General features: G+C 44.0%; 1 protein-coding gene across 2 annotated transcripts in view; it reads left to right on the top strand.

The window, feature by feature from the left end:
* Positions 1 to 21,217, top strand: part of ttc7a (tetratricopeptide repeat domain 7A) — a 41,133-nt gene that overhangs the window by 227 nt on the left and 19,689 nt on the right. Inside the window, exons 2-15 of one of the 2 annotated variants that reach the window (XM_071924800.2) lie at positions 2,784 to 2,947; positions 3,585 to 3,753; positions 8,453 to 8,583; positions 8,912 to 9,036; positions 10,086 to 10,164; positions 10,921 to 11,090; positions 13,058 to 13,121; positions 13,381 to 13,518; positions 14,896 to 14,979; positions 16,029 to 16,133; positions 18,643 to 18,760; positions 18,923 to 18,980; positions 19,332 to 19,404; positions 19,562 to 19,722. In XM_071924800.2, coding sequence (XP_071780901.1) covers positions 2,784 to 2,947; positions 3,585 to 3,753; positions 8,453 to 8,583; positions 8,912 to 9,036; positions 10,086 to 10,164; positions 10,921 to 11,090; positions 13,058 to 13,121; positions 13,381 to 13,518; positions 14,896 to 14,979; positions 16,029 to 16,133; positions 18,643 to 18,760; positions 18,923 to 18,980; positions 19,332 to 19,404; positions 19,562 to 19,722 — 1,639 coding nt within the window. Of the gene's footprint in view, positions 1 to 2,783; positions 2,948 to 3,584; positions 3,754 to 8,452; positions 8,584 to 8,911; positions 9,037 to 10,085; positions 10,165 to 10,920; positions 11,091 to 13,057; positions 13,122 to 13,278; positions 13,519 to 14,895; positions 14,980 to 16,028; positions 16,134 to 18,642; positions 18,761 to 18,922; positions 18,981 to 19,331; positions 19,405 to 19,561; positions 19,723 to 21,217 lie in introns of both variants that reach the window. The other variant, XM_078288692.1, reaches the window with a different exon arrangement.

Below are 21,217 nucleotides of genomic sequence, written 5' to 3'. Positions count from 1 at the left end.
GAGGCTCACGTCGCTTCCTGATCAACACACTGCAAAAAATATCCACCTCAACAAGCCATTTAGTCATGTTTAGGCTTAAAATCCTATTTCTCCTATAAGCAAGTGCGGGGAAAACTTCTCCCAATAGGAGCGGGGGTCATTTTTTCCAGCTGTTTCTAGGGCAGTTTCACTCAAACAAGTGTCAACTTCTTGTGGGTATTTTCTTGGTATCAAGAAAATGACACTTGATTCAAGCAGTGCCTGATTTGCAGTGGAAACAAGCGGAGTTATCTCACCCCATTTGCAGATTTCTTTTCACTTCTTTTAAGAAAAATAAGATTTTAAGACTCAATTTAAGACAAAACTACTTGTTAAGGTGGATACTTTTTGCAGTGCAGGGATTGCACTGTTCACAAGTTGGACTTTAGACTCTCTCAGTGAGATCAAGGAGGCAACTGTACTGAAAAAGAATTCAGTTTGACGCTGCCAAAACATAAGTTGTATGTCTCAGTGGGGTCAGAGCAGGGGTCAGCAGAGGGGGCTGCAAGGGGGCTCCAACAATATGAGGAATAGTTTAATTTCACTGTTAGAAGTTTACACACTGTGCACAATGAGAGATTGTATAAGAGTGACTGTTTTGATTATAGAGATCACTCTCCACTTTGTTCTTATCTCTCCTTCTACAGCATAGAAAGTGATCATATAACAACAAATATCTTCTCAGTTGGGTTTTCTTGGGACAAAATCTCATAATATTATGACATAATATAATATTATAACATATATATGTCTGTGGTCTGTGGTCTAATGCCTATATATTTAAAGGTCTTTGAAATGAAAAAGTCTGGAAACCCCCTGGTATGTCTCATGTTGTTAAGGCATTAAATGGCAAAACAAGATATTCCTGCTAATGGCCAACCGCAGCCTATTCACTGCATGTCTTTGCCCTTGAAATTATTGCACATTGTACATGTGCTCAAACAATGTGTGCAAACAGAGTTATCATTATGTGCCTCATAAGGCATTACCTTGGTAAGTCACTAATGCACCTGCCTCCTCCCCTCACCTTAGCAAAGTAAATATGGGCTGAGGTGACGTGACTGGACCGAGCCGCTGCAGCAGGCTGGCAGTCCTGACCGGCCCTTTCTCCCCGACTGCACCTGCACTCAAGTGTTAAATCAATGTGCTATTGGTGTGTACATAGTTCACATTAATCCTAGCTGCTCTGACGTTGAGGCTTTATGGAAGGACTGATGCACCGCTAGTTTTAGATTTTTCTTTGAAGTGACTCTGACTCCTTGCCAGGTGAAGCTAGGGCAAAAGAAAACATCCCCACATGGTAAATGCACAAATTAAAGTTAAATCCCCCCCTAAATCACTTTTACACTGTTAAAAAAACAGCTATTGGTGGTGTACCTTGCATTTCTGGGTCTATTTTGTTGTTTAGTGGTGTATTTTTCTTATTCCTGCAGATGACTAATCAATCGTAGACGTTGTGACATCATGTTGAGATATTTGCAGCAGCTACAATGGGGTTTGATATCAGAAAATGTTTCAGGATACAAACATAAGCGGTAAACGTCAGGTTTTGGTGTCAGCACCTCAGAATCAAAGAGCAAGGGCTTCTTTCTAGAGCCGCCATTTTGCACCAAGAGACGTTCAACAATCATACAGGGAGAAATCCATCGTAGAAGAGGAGAGAGACCAATTTCTCCTCCGACAGTAGCCTCAATAGACCAGAATGCAATGCAGCCACAAGGCATGTTGCGTTCTGAGTAAGGGGCACGACTCACTTCCTCTGGACAAACTCTCGCTCCACTATCGCTATCATTATTGCTCTCTCCACCTACATTTATAACCCACAGCTGAAGGCAACAAGTTGACACCCATTCTCTGTGGCTTGTCGAACGGCATTCTGGGAATTGTAGGAAATTGTAGGAAAAAAACGAGGCGGGTTGAGGGAAAGTGGGAACACCAAAAAAAGTAAATTGCAACGCTTCATCTCAAAATAACTGCTGGAATGTAGCGAACATCACAGACTGTTGAGATCTAACAGTGCAAGAGAATCCAAGTTTTTTTTTTTTCCTTTAATACCTTTGATTAAACTTGTTGAAGTGAAGCCATGAATATTCCTACAGCACCATTTACCTCCTGCATACTTCATGGCAGCGGTGGGTCTTTCTAAAGGCGAGGCGACATCTCTTCTGAAATCATTAACCGGCTCCTACAGTACTGAAACATGTGCTTTATTTATCCCTCACCTTCCCCTCTCTGATAGCTCCGGCCTTGGCTAACGCTGATAAAACTGACAGGCAAATATGTCAAGTATAACAGATCGTAAACACCGGCCGCAGACTTGGCGTCAGAACACACACACACAGATAGGAAGAAGCTAAACAGGAAGGCTTTAATCCACAGCGATGTGTACACAACAAGGGAGGTTTACTACTGGACACTGACGTGCATCTGAAGGCCCAGTCAGAACAGACTGGTTTTATGTATTACTGCTTCATCTAACATAATTCTATCCAGCTCTATCATCATCATATGATCGCAGTGTTAAGGCTATTTTGAGGAAAGTTAATAAGGAAATGGAAACTGTTTTTTCCAAATAGAGTTGTGGAGTCTGGTGTATTTTAACTGCTCTCGCTCAGTTGGTGGGAAATGATGTTTTTAATGGACTGTGGAGGGTTTGCTTTGGCTACAGAGACAAATGACCTGTGACCCCGAACTCAAACCTACTCCTCCACTCCTACCGAGGCTGTTAACTCTTTAACTTTTAAACCCCGCCCCCCCTCCCCCAGATGACTACGGGACGCTGCTACTGGCCGAGGCGCTGCTGGAGGAGTGCCTGCAGGAAAACACGGACCTATTACGGAGCTCCACACCTCTGATGGACAAGACCCAGCCCAAGCTGTCCCGGGCCAAAGGCCACCTCAACACCATCCTGAGCCGGGGCCGCTTAACAGTCAGTCAGACGGCTAATCTGGTTTCTCTCTGCCCATTCTTATTTACTTATTTCATTCTGAAGCTTATTTTATTTATTTAACCTTTTTTAATCTATTTTGAAGGGAAATCTGGCTGAGAAAGCAGCATCAAGACAAACATAGAGGTTGTAGGCAACAACACATAACAATATGCAAAAGCAAAATACATACATTTGTACAAGGGAGAAGGCTTTCCACTGTCTAATAATACTTATGCTAACACTAATACTGATACTGATACTGATACTAATACTAATACTAATAATAATAATAATAATAATAATGTTACATCACTTTTCAAAAGCAGAGTTACAAAGTGCTTCACAGTCAGTAAAATAAAAAATAAATACATTAAATACAATGAATGAAACAGTAAATAAATACAAGCAAATATAAAACAATAGAAGCAGAAACAGAAATAAAAATTAAATAAAAAAGTGCCTTTAAAAAAAGACCTTTAATTTTTCTTTTCCATTCTATATAAACTCTCCTTGTTCTCTTGCCTCACAGACTCACACATTTAAATTTAAAGGGTTTATTAAGTTTCCTGAGGAGATAGATAGAGATAAAGGAAGGGAGGAAGTCCTCATGACCGTCTGGTTCCCTCTCTCCCTCCAGCCCAGGTACTTGAATGAGGCTCTGCTGCTGATGGCCAAGGTCCACTACGTCCAGGGTCGCTACCGGGACGCCCAGGGCATGTGTGCCAGGGTGGGGATCGAGGAACTGACTCAGGACGACCAGCCCACCTACCATCTACGCCTGCTGGCTGAGGCTTTCATCATCAAAGGTACCCAAGGCCTCTCGAAACTTAAAAATCATCACCACGTTAGATGACCAATGGAGACGATTGGCAGCGTCTACCAGCCTATACACTACATTTTATATCGTGTGCCACCTGGTCAGATTTGGTGGGAAATCTGCTGTATTGATTTATGGCACAAAACAGGAGGAAGGCGCTGTTCTTCTAGCACAAGCAGTGACTTTTCATAGAAAAATTACTTCCAACATGTTTATCCTCTTCAGTAAAGACAAAGGGGGAAAAAATCGCATGCATAATGATGTCAGAGGCATTGCATTATCCTCTTTGCAACAGGAAGCAACAGGCTTTATGGGAAATGTAGTCTTAATTTTGAGAAATACCAGCACTAACAATGGCACTGGTGTGAGATAGAGGCTACCAATCATCTTGATCATGGTCTCGTTTGTTTACAGTAATTATACTAAGGTGTCACAATTATTCTGACAGTTGATGATGTCTGCCGATCTGATGTTTGAAAAAGCCACAGGTCGCACCTTTAATACAAAGAAAATGGAGAGCAAATTATATTTAGCCTGGGTTGGTTATGCATTCCTGCCTCCTGCCTCCCACACAGCTGTCTGCAGGGTGTCTGAACAGTCTGCATTCACAGAGACACCGCCAACTAAACGTGGATTAAAACTGTTCATTACAAGAGGGATTCAACCCACAACACCTCCATTAGGAGACCAGAAGCCCTGGTGCTTTAGAGCACTTTGACATAGAGACAACTAGTGTGTGTAACAAGAAAAAATACATGGTGTTATTTAGGGTTAGACTGATATATATAGGTTTGCAGATACCTGAGGCTGACATCGGCCTTTTTTTAAAAATCAGATATCAGCCAGTGTGGTCCACCTCTGATAGGATGCAGTGGTTTGATTGCATATTTACTGTACAATTGATCAGTACTACTGGTTGTCTATGGGAAGCCCTTGACCTGAAATAAGTCATAATGTAAAATTTTGATCAAATTCTACACAAATATACATAAATATTGTGGTCCTGAGTAAACCTTGTAACTCCAGCCTTGGTGATTTTCATGTTTTAACATCAGTTGAAGGATTCCATGCTTCCATGAGAAAATTCTATCACCATTAGTCTGTTGAATCCCTTTCAAAACCCCATTGCATGAACTCAAAAAGTCAAGGATGATCAAGCTGTAAACAAGGCTGTTTTTCTTTGTTCCTGAAAAGTTGACATTTTTTATTTTTTCTGTTTATTGTTAGTAGTAGTGTCGTCCTGCGTTTCAATGGAGAGTTTTAGTGTCCCATGATGGTCTAAATGCTGTTTCAGAGGCTTTTCCACCCTGACAAGAATGCAATTCTGTTGGAAACACTGAATACTGCACATTTTGGCAAGAAGCTGTCATTTAAGGATACTGAATATTGGCATGAATATCAGCTATTCACAGTTTAAATCAAAAACATATCAGCATCGGCCTTCAAAAACCCATGTCGACAGAACCCTTGTGTTACTCATCACCAGGATCCCAGACTTTTCCGACGCCATGCATAGTGTGTGGAAATTGTCTCTCCTGACATTTCGCAACCTCGCGGTGCAGAGTCTACATTTATAGCAGATCTAATTTTCTAACCCACGAGCCTACCTGTCAGCTCTAAGGAAGGCAGAGGCAGCAGCAGCGAGGACGGGCATGTTTCCCCGCAGAACACCACAGGCGAGTTTGAACAGCTCCCTGCGTAGATTTCCTCCATGATCCAATTCCTAATCCCCTCGGAAGGAGTTATTACAGGCCTAAAACGACAATGACCCTGTATGGGTTTGGAAGTGGAGATGGAAGGGGCGGGGAGCTGCTGAAATGCAATCTTGTCCAAATGAATGTAACTTGCCTGGAAAACATCAGCTTGATTGGACAGAGAGCTCGTCTGACTCTTGTGAATGGAGAACCGGCCAGTGGATGACTGATTGTCTTATTTAGTCCAGTGATGTAAAAAGGGAACTTTGAAAATCAGGTTTCTCTCTGTCTGCCAGTGCGAGCGTCTATCCCGAAGACAACTATGGGGAGTAATTACTTCTAAAATGGGAGTAAATGCAGAATATAGTCAAATCGAGGAATGTAATAAAAGCCGACTCCTTTGGGAGTAGATTCACTGGAACTATTTTGTCTCCTGGTGCTTTTCCAGACAGATGGTGTTTTAAAAACCTGATGCTTGCGAGTCATCCGACTTTGTGTCCAGGAGTTACACTGTTAAGATGAGTCGCCTATTGCTCATGGTCACACACACGCACACACACACACACACACACACACGCACTGGCTTAAGTGTAGGGGGCAACAATAAATGGAATTTCCCTGGCAAGATATTTAAGGAGTCACTTTACAAATGCGCTTCTCCAGTCAGATGTGATGTTGTGTTTAGTACATAGAGCCTAGTCTAGTCTGTTTTGACACATTGGAAGCCAACATTATGAAAGGTCAAAGGTCAACTCTACAGAATAGTGTCCATAGTCCTTGCATGACGCAGGATAATCATGTTGAAACAGTGCTACTTATCATTATCATCATGAGTGCCATTACACTCCTTCCATCCTGATAATTGCCAATGATCTCATCCCTCAATCTGCTCTTAAAACTGAAGAGAAACTTATTAACTGTCATATTTTAATTCCACATGATTATTTTGAAACCCACTGGATGATATTTACAGCGGATTGTTATGATAGACTGTCGGCGTTCTCCATTTCAGAGAGGCCACATGAGAGAGCAGATCCTGTGGGAATCGCTCTGACGTGCCGGAGCTGGAGACTTCGCACAGTTCCCTTCCACGGTTTTTCCGTCTACATGGTTGCATATTGTTGTGGGAAATGAAGTCAGATCGGAATATTTGGATGGTGATGCCTTGTCTATTGGCAGCTGTCTGCTTATTTGATTAGGCCTGGCGTCTGGCCTGGGACTCCTGTCCCTCGCGGGCTTCCTGCAGTCCGGGAGGTTCCTGCTCCCGCCAGTTATTTATACCAATAAGTCCACTAACTGACATCAGACCAGGCATCTGGACCACGACTGTCCTGCTCAGTGCTTCCTCTGGATTGGTTCGGCGGTAGTGCATCCGCCACCACAGCGAGGACGATGGATGTTCTAAACAAAATGTCTTTATTGGTACAGAAAAAAAACGTGTTTTGGCAGAAACCTGAACCAGTTTGTTCTTCCTTTCTACCCTTTTCTGGTTCTCACACTTTGGTTGTAAGGTGCATGAAGGTAGTGACAGTTTTATTCTTCTTGCGAAATAACAATATGTAACATTTTTTTCCTATGATGACGTATCCAAACAGCCGAAAGTAAAATTCCCCCCAAACTAACCCTTACCTGCTAAATATAATTACAGAGCAAACACTGACCCCACTACCTCCAATAATAACATCTGCACTGTAGCAAGCAGCTTATGTTTTCTCACCCGAGCTTATCTTGACCAAGCTTATCAGTATTTATATAGAAAGTTATCACTTATTTTTCCAATATTTTATTTAATCAAAGGCATTTGTTTGCTCAGCTCACTCCAGCTGGGGTGTGTTTTCTTTCTTTTCCCATCACATGAAACTCACACTTTTTCAATCCCATACTGCTGCAAGGCAAAACACTTTCATTATAAACCAATTGCAAACTGTAACCCTTACTGCATTCTTATTGTAAATACCATTGTACTGTTGAAACAATTATTTATTAATTGTCATAAATTAAACACTGATGGAATGATATATAGTACAGCGAGATATACTGACACACAAGTGCAGAGTGATGCCATTGTTCATATATTTAGAAATAATTTCTTACATGTAGTCTGTTTAACCTTAAATCACTGCCACAGAGGTTTTGTCAGGTCAAAATTTGATTCATGATTCTTGCACATTTCAAATTCCATGACTATTCCAGGAAATACAGTGTATTTGCCATGATCAATATATGTTCAAATGCTACATTCTTAGTCGAATGGCTGATTTGAATTCCCACTTTTGTCTTGTTTTGGCTCAGTACAGTTCACTGAGGGACAGGAATTGTGTTATTTGGGTTATTATGGCCTCAAACATAGCTGGATCTCCCTGGGGCCAGCCGGCCATAAACACAAGCAAAATTACATAACAAATGACAAAATTACAACCATTACTGAGAAATTGTTTTTGACATTTCCAAATCTCATTGAGATAGGCATCATCTTCCATAACTTCTGCAGGTGTGGAAAAGATGATTTTTAATTTTGATGACTTCTAGGTTTTTCATGAGTGTGGGACTTTTTCTTAGACTACACTATAAAGTTAATAGAAACAGGCTTAAAGCGGATTAAAGGCAGGTATGATAAGGAGATTGCACACAGCTGGGCAAACTGGGAAAACCCTTACATTAAAATAATATAATATAATATAATAAAAGTCACTTTCACTATTTTGCTGCTAAAGTGTCCGGCAGAGTAGATAAACCATCATTTACCGGGATTTTTCTGGTAGCTGATGATAATTTTTCACACTGGTGCAGGTGTGCAGAAGTTTTGTTTTAGAAAGCTAGTGTATCGTAATCCATAATGTGGCTTTAGACACATTTGAGGCAGTTGGGATTTGAACTTGGACACTTGGACACTCAGGGACAAAAATGACCCGGTCAAAGCCCTGCCAATCCACATATTCACATTCTTCTACCTCATCATCCTCATCATCCTCATCATCCTCATCTGTCCTTCAGGTCTGTCTCTGGACCACCAGACAGTGTCGGCGGTGTCTCGTGTTCGCCTGTCAGAGAGGGAGGAGGAGAGTCTGTCCTGTTACCTCAGAGCCTGCGACGCCGCTCTGGCCTACCTGCAGGAGCTGGATAAGGTGGATTCATACGCGTGTATACATGTGTGTGCATGTGTGTGTTTTAGCAATAATACCAAACATCAAAATGTGTGTTTTCTGTGTATTTAAGTACAGTATTTTGTCAGAGAAGGTTGTGTGGGTGCTGCAGTCTCTTCCCTGCTTGTGGGTCAGGAGGTCAAAGGTTGACAATTTACAGTCTCCATTAGTTTTTTTATGTTTTTTTTTTATTTTTATTTTTTTATGTGTTTACTTACATTTCAGTTTGGCTTCAAGTAGCTTTTAGAATACATTTTCTGTTTTTTTTTTGGTTTTTTTTGTATTAACCTTGTTGTGGGTGTTTGGTCAGATGGTGATGACGCCCCACACCAAGACAGCCAAGGCCAGTCTGCTTCCTCCACCTGCAGACATCGACCTGGGCTACTTCCAGCAGGCGGCGCTACAGAGCGCTTACCTTTGTCTGCTGCACAGAGGGTGAGTCTAGAACCCTACATACACACACACACACACACACACACACACACACACACACTGCAGTCTCATATCTGCAGTGTCTGTTCTCTCTTATCTGCATTCAAGTCCTTTGCTGCTCTACCTGTTCTGTTCAAGTGCTTTTTAAATAAATTTGACATGAAAAATAAGTTTGGCATATAGAGTATTCCCACCTAATCGCTTAAATACTATTGACTTATACTGGATGTTAGACTGACAGTATACTGACAGTGACACCCACCTCATTAGCCACCACTACACCACTGATGGGCAGGGAACACCTCCTGTCATGTCTTCCCCTAAACCTGACAGCTAACAAGGGGGATGCATGTAAAGAAATTGCTTTAACTCGACAGATACCCTACTCTGCACATACAGTTTCTCTCTTTTCACTTTTATGTAAGTATTGTCACAGTTTTTATCATACATCACCGGTTTTGCAGTATCTGTAAAGGCTGAAATCTCTGCCTGTCTGTTCATTGTTGTCTGCGATGGAGGAAACCTTGAGCTTTGTCATCCAGTCCTGTTTGAGAAAGCGAGGAGGAGGGGAAACGGATGAAAAAGCATTTTTAGCACCACTTGACCTCGGTGCTCCAGAGATGCGCTTCAGCTTGTGACCAGCAGGTGTCAGTGTCGCTCTTTCAATTAAACAGTATTTGAATTACTGGTGGTGTAAACTCTCGCCCGGTGATTGCAAGCACAAAGAGTTTATACCACAGTGGAGCTCAGTAACTATTTCCTATGCTTTTTCCGAGTCTTGAGGTTGGGTAACATGTGAAGCAGTGAGACTGACAGCACTATTGTTCAGCAAGGCTCCATATCATACTGTACTACTAACTGTACCATAGTAAACACTATAGAATGACATGGACACTGTGCTATCTGCTCTCCTATCTGCTATATCGCATGTCTGTCGACTTCTCCTTTACTGTATTATTTTCCCATATCATGCCTTCACATCCTATACATCACGCTCGTCCAGTGCATGCATTTGTTTTGTGTGTGTGTGTGTGTGCGTGTCTGCGTGTTAGTCATCTGGCGCAGGGTGCCCACCAATTGCGTAGGGTCCTCAGAGTGGTGGAGTCACGAGGATCTCTGAGCTTCAGGAAGGTGAGGGGTCACACACACACACACACACACACACACACACACACACACACACACACACACACACAAGCTCTTGTTTGCATTGTGAGCTGCCAAGCATCCTCTAGTCTACAGTGTATTCATGCACTCCATTCCACAATGTCTCCTACACTAAATTTTCACCCACTATACAGTTTTTAAAGGATGTCCCGTTGGTCAACTTTCTCATTAAGTGATGACAACATAGACACTAAAATCATCCATGTGTCTCTGGTAGATCATTGGCTCCAAGCTAACACTTAAGCATATGCTATGTTGATGAAAACTTGTAGCAGCTATTGTGTAATTTTAAATGATATGTGGCCAAGTCTGGTAATTTTGTGAAGGATCCAAAAATGCCGTACTGTTTTGAACTACCGGGGACTACTTTTCCTGTTTCTATAGGAAGTGAAGGTGGTGGTAGTACAGCTGAAAATCACTGCACAGTGGATGAATACGTGGTTACATGAAATAGTTCCAAAAATAAACCTGGCTACATCAGCTATATTGAGTTCATGATGTTTAATTTATAAAATGTATGAATCTACATTCATACAGCCAGATAATAAAAGCCACTAACAGCTTTATATTACTGAAAGGTCAGTCTTCTTACTTTGGAAAATACTAGTCACATACTATCAATTGATTTTGATGTCTATGTTCTCATAATTACTAACTTACCAATCTCCCAAAAATTTGCTGTATTCCTTTAATGCATTGTGTGTGCATTGTGCATGCTAGTCTGCAGCGAGGAAGTTAGCGGAGGTGCTGTTGAGCTCGGTGAGTGAGGACAGCTACTGGCCCCCGCTGGGCCCCCCACCCTCGGCCTGGCTCCACAGAGAGGGGGCCGCCGCCTCCAAAGACGCCATCTACCCCACCATCAAACCACCTCAACGCTACTCCACTGACGGGTTCGACTGTCCTTTATTTTGTTTTCTATTTTGCTATTTCTCTCTCGTTTCTGTCTTTTTAATGATCTGTCTTGTGTTTCAATGTACCTGTCTTAATCCTCTAATTTTCTTTGTGAGATGAGATGAGAGGAGATAACATGACATTACATAACATGACGTAACAACATACTGTAACATATCATAACATCACATCACATTGCCCCAAGAACAGTGTAGTGTAGACTAGCATATTGTAACCTAATATAATACAATGTAATGTATCAAAATGACATAACAGAACATAACAGCATTATATCACACCCCATAACGTAGCATAGCGTAGCATAGCATAGTATAACATAACATAGCATAACATAACATAACATAACATAACATAACATAACATAACATAACATAACATAACATAGCATAACATAACATAACATAACATAACATAACATAACATAGCATAACATAACATAACATAATAGCATAGCTTAACATAACATAACATAGCATAACATAGCATAACATAACATAACATAACATAACATAACATAACATAACATAGCATAACATAGCATAACATAATAGCATAGCTTAACATAACATAACAAAGCATAACATAACATAACATAACATAACAAAGCATAACATAACATAACATAACATAACATAGCATAACATAGCATAACATAACATAACATAACATAACATAACATAACATAACATAGCATAACATAGCATAACATAATAGCATAGCTTAACATAACATAACATAACATAACAAAGCATAACATAACATAACATAACATAACATAACATAACATAGCATAGCATAACATAGCATAGCATAACATAACGTAACGTAACGTAACGTAACATAATAACATAACATAACATAACATAACATAACAATAATATAGCATAACATAACAGCATAGCATAACATAACATAACATCACATCACATCACATCACATCACTGTTATGCATTGCGATGCTACGCTATGTTATGCTACACTATGTTATGTAGCATAACTTAACATAACGTAACATTACATTGCATTGCATTGCGACAAACCCCGTGACATAACGTAAGGTACCATAGCATACTATAACATAACATTTACATAACATAACATGAGTTCAGATTAAACTTTATTTGTCCCCTAAAGCAAGACATTCACAGGGCATAAAAATACATTGCACAGCCCTGACATCAGAAACATGGTTATCTGCATCAGCACAAAAAGCTGTATCGTCCTCTCCATGCCTCGTCTCTGCATTTCCTTCTTTGCAGGGATCCTGTGCTCATTTCTGAGGCCCTGCGAGCCATACTTAGTCACCGCCACATGACTAATCCAGCCCACACTATCATAAGTGAAGATCTAAATCCATGTCTGAGATTAGAAGAAGAGGAGGAACAGGAGAATTCACCCTGAGGAATAGCTGTACTTTAGTATTGTTCATCGCTTTTGTCATCACTTACCACTTTTCAAAGGCTGCGATAGTGTCTGGTAAATGTGTCCTTTTACAACACGGACGCAACCAGACAGGGGAGAGAAGCAGGTGTGTGTGTGTGTGTGTCCCTCTGTGTGTGTGTGTGTGTGTGTGTGTGTGTGTAGGGGGCGTGGGGTATTAGAAGAAGAGAAAGTGAAAAATGAAGAGAAAGTGACGAATGAGAGGGATGGGAGAGGTGGAGATGAAATGGAGGAGAAAGAAATGAAGGAGGCGGTGTGTCAAAGTGGACTCTGGAGGAGAGTGTGTGTGTGTGTGTGTGTGTGTGTGTGTGTGTCATCTGAGAGAGCGCTGGTGTAGTGATACACCCAGGGTGGTCCGGGTTGTGTTACAGCACCACAGGTGAAACAGAAACTAGACACTCTCGCTGATCTACCCCTGGAATAGCAATGTGTGTGTGTGTGTGTGTGTGTTTGTGTGTGACTTCCTGTTCCTGGTGCTATTTCCTGTTTCCTGTGTCCCGGGCAGCTGCTTCTGTCCTCAGGACGTGGTGGAGGAGGCCGTGTTGCTGCTGCTCATCACAGAGTCCATGGTGAGACACGCACACACACACACACACACACACACACACACTGTCCTCTCTCTCGTATTACCCTCACACATTCCCATTTGCATCCTTTTTGCTGTCAAAACACATTTAAATGGACGATCCTGCAGCTGAGAAATCTTACCACCGTTCCCTTCCTTAGACTTCCTCTTCTTCCTCCTCCTCTTCCTCCTCCTCTCCCCCACCTCCTCCTCCTCCTCCTCTTCCTTTTCCTCTTCCTCACTCAGCGTCTCTGTCCGTCCAGGCCAGCGGCGAGGCGGTGATCAGCCGGGCGCCGGACCAGGCCGAGGCTCGCCAGGCCAGCCTGCAGGATGCCACCTCCGTCTACGACCTGCTCAGCATCGGCATGGCCAGGAGGGGGCAGTATGCCATGCTGTCTGAGGTGAGCCAGCACACACGTACACACACACACACTATGCTGGAGGTCTGAGGGGAGGAGAGAGAGAGAGAGAGAGAGAGAGAGAGATGCGCTAGTGAGAGCTTTGCCTTTGCCAAACTTTTTAATGAATGTCCTTGTCACTTTGAGCGAGGGGATTATGTGTCTTTCTCTCTCGCTGTCTGCCTGCGCCGCTCTCTCTCTCTCTCTCTCTCTCTCTCTCTCTCTCTCTTTCTGTCTGTCTGTCTCAGCATCCCCGTCTCTCTGTCTGTCTTTTTCTATTTCCACCTCTACCGCTCTCTTCTGCCACCACCTTATTCACCTCCTTCCCAGTGAAAAACCCTCCATCCTCTCTCTCTCTCTCTCTCTCTCTCTCTCTCTCTCTCTCTCTCTTTCTCTTGCGCACTTTCTGATTCCCAGGTTCTTCTCCCTTTTCTCACTTTCTGTCAGTAGGAGTATTCATGAGCTGTGTAGGCCTCCCCCAGGTGAAGTCTGACTGGATGTGGGGAGTGGAGGGGAGGGGTGCGGGGGGGGTGGACAGTGTGAATCTAGTCTAAGCTCACAATAGTCTCCTCTCACAGGATTTGTCTGCCTGTCTGACTGAGGCTTCACTAGCATCAGTTATAGCAAGGAACACACACACACACACACTGAAGGTTGGTAGCTCCAGCTATGGTTAGACCAGTATATCAGTTTGCCAATTTATGGGGCTAATATATCAGCTAGTCAGTGTCATCCACCTCTGATATGATGGATATGATGTAGTTTGATTTTTCACATATCTGTTTCCACCCTGAAAATAATAAAATTCAGGGAGAAACGCTGTATCCTAGTAATATTTTGGCATGAAAATCAAAAAGATTTGGAATATCAGCACAAAAATATCAGCTATTGGCACTTCCAATCCAAACATATCGGTATCATATCACCCTTCAAAAACCCATATCAGTCGAACCCTGCTTCCAGCTCTTCACCCAGCCTGAACCCAGGCTTTCCTGACTTGATATGAAAATTGGATCCCTCGAGAAATCCCACATCAAGCTGAACTGCCTGTAATAATATCTGATTGTTATTTTGAAATGAAAGACTCCTGCTGACAGTTGGACTTCATTCAAGCTGCTGTGAAATCCATACTACGATGTATAGCTGTGAGGTTTTCACTGACCAGCGAAGAGGATCAGCTCGATTTCTGTCATTGAAAATAGTATTTACCTTATAGGCTTGTCTATAGGTGAACAATGTGAACACACACTTTTCATGTAATGCTGAGGTTCAGCAGGGGAATTAGGTTGGGACCCTCTGCCCTGACCTATACCTACACATCCTAGAAGCAGACAATATAGAATATACAGTATGTGCGCCTGTGTGTGTTTCTCCTCACAGTGTTTGGAGCGAGCCATGAAGTTTTCATTCAACGAGTTCCACCTCTGGCACCAGCTGGGCCTGTCACTCATGGCGGCCGGGAAGGTGAGCTCATTTCTCCTTATATACCCCCAACACCCAGCCACCCACACCCACACCCACACCCACACACACACACACACACACACACACACACACACACCACACCCCAAGAAGACATCCATCTTCCATGCCCCTGTTCCATACGTCACTCCAGCGCTTCTTCCTCCCTCCCTCCGCTGACCAGACCTGGATCAAATAGTATTCACAAATAATTCTTAGCGTTTGATTTAAACTGCTTGGAATACCAGCTGGGTGGGGTTTAACTGCATTGGGACAGTTCAGATACTGTGAATTAACAATTAACAAAATTACAAAAAAGTGTACTAAAAGGACGTTTAAATACCCTACATTTCTAATCCGTCTAGTACTCATTGTATTGTCCTGCATGGCAACACCCCACCCCCATCTGCTATTCCAAACACTAATACTATTTAACCCAGATTTTCAGCTAAATGAAGCTGAATACCGTCACTGGCCTGAAGGATACAGTAATGTTAGAAAGCTACTGGACATTCTTCAAATGGGACAACTGGAATCCTCAGGAGGAGCTGGAATAGCTTAGAAATACCTCTCTCTCTCCCTCTCTCTCTCTCTCTCTCACTCTCTCTCTCTCGCTCTCTCCCTCTGAGTGTGTGTGTGTGTGTGTGCCCATGTGTGTGACAGGAAAATTGATCTGGGTTGCAGGATAAAGTGACAGTGCAGATCAATGGAGAGCTCTAGAAATAGGCTGCTCCCTAGAAGGAGAAGGGGCCGCCTCGGTGTCGTCAGATCCGCTTCTATTTAGGGCCAGCCGGGTGTGTGTGTGTGCATGTGCACGTGTGTGCGCGTGCACGTGGTCCATTAATGATTGACCTACATATATTAAGTGACTGTGTGTCTAAGTGACTCTATTAGGGCTGCGTAAGGACAGTCGATGTGTGTTTGATACACTCTCTTAACAGTGATCCGTGTCATCTGTGACTGCATGGTGACTGTGGGTGGTGTGTGCATTTTTAATCGCAATTTGTCATTGACTTGTGCATTGGTGTGTGTGTGTGTGTGTGTGTGTCCAGGGTGTTGGCGCTGTGTCCGTGTTAAAAGAGTGTGCCAGGATGAGACCAGAGGACCCTTCACTGCCCTTGCTGGCTGCCAAAGTCTGCATCGGCCAGCTGCACTGGGTGAATATTCACACACACACACACACACACACACACACATACACATGCATATACACATGTACGCGCATACACCTGTGCACACATACACAAATACACACACAGGGTGTTGAGGGTAAGGGTAAAAACCAGAGCAAAGGGGATCGGATGAGCAGTCAGATTGTGGATGTGAGCAGGAAATGCTCTCTGTTCCCCCTTTTATATCATTATATATTTTCATATCATTATATCAATCAATATATGAAAATGTCACAGATGGTTACTAAGCTACCAACAGGTTTGAAAAGTTACGCTTTGGCTCAACATCTTGCTTTCTTTACTTCCTCCACTTTTCTTTTCTCACATGCCTGTTACGTGCCACAGCAGAACTGCTTGTGGTAGAAGCTGGCAGCACATGGATTACTTTACTTTACTAGAACTATCAGGTCTGGACATTTGGATTCAGTCATACAGTAGGTGGTATTGATTATGGCACTCCCCAACACACACACACACACACTCCCACACACCTTCTGCGTTCACCACTCAACCCTGCATCAGCCACTTCACGTACCCACCCAGTCAATATCAACAGACTTTGGACTCATCAGAAAATGATACAGCAGTATAAAAGTATAAAGGTCCGTATCTCACAGGATCATAAACATAGCAAGGATCCATTTTCCAATGACAATGTTTGGGGCCTTTGGTGGTCTCAGGCCCAACTGGTAATCCATGCATGTTCATCTTTGTCCTGTAAGATCTTCCCACTCGAATAAACACACAGATAAACAAGTTGATAAGCTGAAACGTGAAGATCCGTCGAATTTCAGAGTGTGCATGATAGTGTAAAGACGTTTCCTCGTGGACGGTGGGTTCATGATGTGTGTGTGTATGAGTGTGTGTACCTTCCACGTGCGCGTAAACGGGATGCAACGCAGCCTCCCTAACGTTTTTGAGTTGACAAGCCAGCAAGTTCGCTCAGGCAGACGCACATCACTGTGAAGCGCCAGCCAGCTTGGATAGTCCTGGTGTTCATGATCTGGGTATCCAGAGAGAGGGGGGGGGGGGGGGGCAGTGAGAGAGAAAGCCACATCAACAGTGGTATTTAGGGGTGAGAGAGGGATGGATCGAGAGAGAGAGAAAGGGGTCAGAGATTAGAAAAGAGGAGCTAACGGGGGCGAATGGAGAGAGCACATCTGTCAGTGGCTGGAGATCATGGCAGGCCGGAGACACTAAGGAGCTTACAGCCTTAATCACAATGGGACACTATGGCCATAGTGCAGTGGGGCATTACATAAATGGGCCACCATTATCCACCATCAGCGCCACTGGACAGTCTGGACCGTTATCCCCGCGAGCGACATGTTTTTCTTTGTTGATTCTCATTGGGCCGGCCCAGCGGTGGACCAGAGCCTAGCTGTTTCTGCATGTGAACCTCTTGAACTTTTTATGCATTTGCCTCAACTGAAGGTTTGCTCTATAGGTGGAGCAGTAAATTAAACCCACTCAAAACCTATGCCCACGTTACAAAAACGCGCGGTTGTCAGTCCGAAAGCAAAGCTGCTTTTCTAAATTCCTGAAGAGCAGGCTTTTGCAGATAGGAGGTTTTCACCCGACGGCGGCGACGCGTTCTTCCCGTCTCCCCTCGGACCATTCAAGGAAGGAGAAGAAAAAAAAAAAAACCCTAATCCTCCTAAGATGTTCATGGATGGACTGTGTATTTAAATGACTGGCTATTGTGTGCGGGCTTTGAACTCGCAAGGACCGGATTCAGAGAAAGAGACATAGAGAGAACAGAGGAGGGAACAGAGGAGGAGGATGAAGGGAGGAAGAGGAGGAGGTGGGGGAGGAAGGGAGGGGGGGGGGGGGGTGTCAAAGCAGCTGCCTTGCTGCTGTGCTGGCGTGCCGTCAAAGGCATGTCACCCCCCCCGACACACACACACACACACCCACCCACCCACCACCAGCCATACCTCACACCGAGTGACACACTTTTTTACCTCGGCTCGGCTCACCTCAGCTCAGCTCAGCCACACGCCGCTGTGCAGTCTGCCGCTGTGTGTGGGCGAGCGTGCGCGTGTGTTTGTGCACACGTGCGCGTGTGTGTGTGTGTATGTCCTTCAGCAAACTCTGCACTGTCCTTCAACTGAATCTACTTGGACTGTCCTCACACTAACCCCACACCAGCACCAGCCGTCAGCACTCCATTCCCTGCCGCACCTCAGCCGATTCGCTGCCACATTCGCTTCTCAGTGCTACAGACACGAGGTTTTCCTCTCACACACTCACCTACGAGTATTGCCAAGCTCTGCACAGAGAGGTTACTACAGGTCCTTATTATCCTGCCTCACAATGCTGCTAGAAGAGGGTTTCAGTTGTTTTCATATTATAGATTATTGGTTTTATGATCTTACCGGAATTGCAAAATAATTCAGTGCATCACCTGCCGGCTGTGGTGCTGTAGTGGCTAATCGAAATCTTGTCTTGTGGGTTTGTGTGTGTGTGTGTGTGTGTGTGTGTGTGTGTCCAGCTAGAGGAGGCTGAGGCCCTGTCCCAGAGTGTGGTGTCTATGGGGGAAGAAGCAGGAGAGCTTCTACCCAGGGCCTACCTGGCTTTGGGGCTCTGCTGCAGTCTGCAGGCCTCTGACGGTAAGGACATACACACACACACACACACACACACACACACACACACACACACACTTAACAATAAGCAACTGTTAAAATATAGAACAGATTCAATTAACTATCAAGGAATTTCTTTCACCTAAAGTCAAACTCTGTTTCTGAATTCATCCTCTCTCTCTCCAGCTACTCTGAAAGCAGATCGGGATGAGTTAAACAAAAAAGCACTGCAAGCTCTGAGCAAGTACGACCCCGTTTTCCAAACCTCTACTAGTGACCAACATGTTTCTTTGTTTATCAGTTATTGTGGTTCTATTCACATTGGACATAGGCCAGACAGCATTTGGAAATCTATTTTTGCATAGTTTTATCCTACTTAGGCCACAGGTTTTGGGGATTTATGATGCCTGTGGCAATTCAAATGTCAATTCAGCAGGCTTTCCTGGGATTGGAAACCTTCCCTGACACTATCTGGACTGTATTGAGGCAGTAAACACCGCCCATCTGGTACTCCAAGCAGGGCGAAACAAACACTAAGAATGATTTGCAACCTATATCTGATTCTTATATCAGCGTTGTATCCTCTCTTCCACAGGGCCCATTCACTAGACCCCCAGGATGCGCTGATTGCCATGTACCTGGCTCTCCAGCTGGCCCTCGTACGCCAGGTATGGTTAGAACAGCTTTCATGAACTGGCTGAGAATCGGCTGAATCGCTATTGCGGCGTATCAGGCGACGATAGAGAGCAGCAAAACTGACATTCACTTATATGAAAATGTGGCAGGACTATAACTTTAACCTGGGACCGGGTGTGTGTTCGTCAGGTATCGGCGGCCATGGAGCCCCTGCAGGCGGCTCTGACTCTCAATGGTGACGACTTGCACTCCCTCCACCTGCTGGTTCTGCTGCTCAGCGCCCAGAAACACTACCGCCATGCCCTGGACACCCTGAGCCTGGCCCTCGGCCAGCACCCCGACAACTTCAAGTAAAACCCACTGCACCGTCCCACTCACACACACACACACACACACAGAGCACAGCATGTTGGTGGATGTGTCGGTGTATGGAGGATATATCACCAATCAATTGCTGTAATGGTGTGTTTCTTAGAGTGTGTGGGGGGGGTTTTGTGTGTGTGTAAGACTAGCTCCAGTGATTGAGTGGTGCAGAGAGGCCCATCCCCAGCCCTAGACCTCTCTGTAGGGATAGGGTGTCTCTGCTCCACTGTGTTGGGGGGCGAGCACACACACACACACACACACACACACACATACACACACAACGCCTTATTTAGACGTGCCACAGCGGAGGCCTGCATTGCGGTACCTATACCCCTCATACACCCTTACCCTTTTAACACTGCAGCTCTGACCCAAGCCTTTAATGCTCTGCTGCTGTACTGTATCTCACCAGACGGGCGGGGTTTGCCCCATAGCACACTAAAAGTTTTTGGTAATCATAGGAATGTATTCAAAACTGCATCATTATATTGCATCATTTTCAGGCCAAAAACTTCCAAAAGTAAATGACAAGACCTCAGTGTTTCCCCCATTTTATTCTTATCAGGGTGGAAAAGCCTCTGAAACAGCATTTAGACCATCATGGGACACTAAAACTATCCATTGAAACTCATATTAATTCAATTCTTCTAGGTGTGTAGCAGCTCCTTAAGGCAGAGTGAGGCAGGTTTCACTGCAGCTTTTACAGACTGTAAAGTGAAATCCTCCCACACCACACTGGGATGATTTCCCTGGTCAGACATCTGGAATAAAAATAAGAAAAACATATTCACTAGCTGTGGAAGAACCTCCAGAGGTGAACAACACTGACTGATATCAGATTTTTAATAAAAGGCCAATATCAGCCTGATATTTCGGCCTAACCCTAATATGGAAGCATGTTGCATCACTTCTCCCTCTCCCTCGCCACTGTGTTTTCTCTCCAACTCAAAGAGAAAGCATTTCATAATGCAACCATTTGGGGTCAGTGTTGGTCTCCACGGTCCCCACGCAGAGGCAGATGGGGTACATCCATACATCAAGAGGGAGAGGAAGAGAGAAGAAATGCAGAAAAACAAGAAAAATTGATCGAGCGAGGAAGGGAAGGAAGGAAGGGAGGGGGAGGAGAAGGGAGGGACAGCGGAGGAAGGAAATGTGGAGACGGAGAGGGACGGAGGAAAGACGATGATTTTACATTTAGATTATCGCTGTGTGTGTGTTGCATTGAACGTTACAGTCCGCTCTCCCTCTATCTAGATGCACACACACACACACTTACACACACACACACACCTCCTCCGTAGAGACACTTGACTGCTTTGACCCATTTAAGAGCTCTTTTCCGGGCTCAGCCAATCACGTCGATCTCTGTGCCAGGAATCCCCATCGCCCCGGTAACCATGAGGTCATACGGGTAGAGCAGGCAGCATCAGTTGTTGTTCCCAAACTGTTGTTATGGAGCGAGAGACATAGAGTTAGAAA

This window comes from Centroberyx gerrardi, chromosome 15, assembly GCF_048128805.1.
Source record: "Centroberyx gerrardi isolate f3 chromosome 15, fCenGer3.hap1.cur.20231027, whole genome shotgun sequence".
NCBI lineage: Eukaryota > Metazoa > Chordata > Actinopteri > Beryciformes > Berycidae > Centroberyx > Centroberyx gerrardi.
Note: the sequence above shows the minus strand (reverse complement) of the source record. Positions and strands in the feature narration are given on the sequence as shown.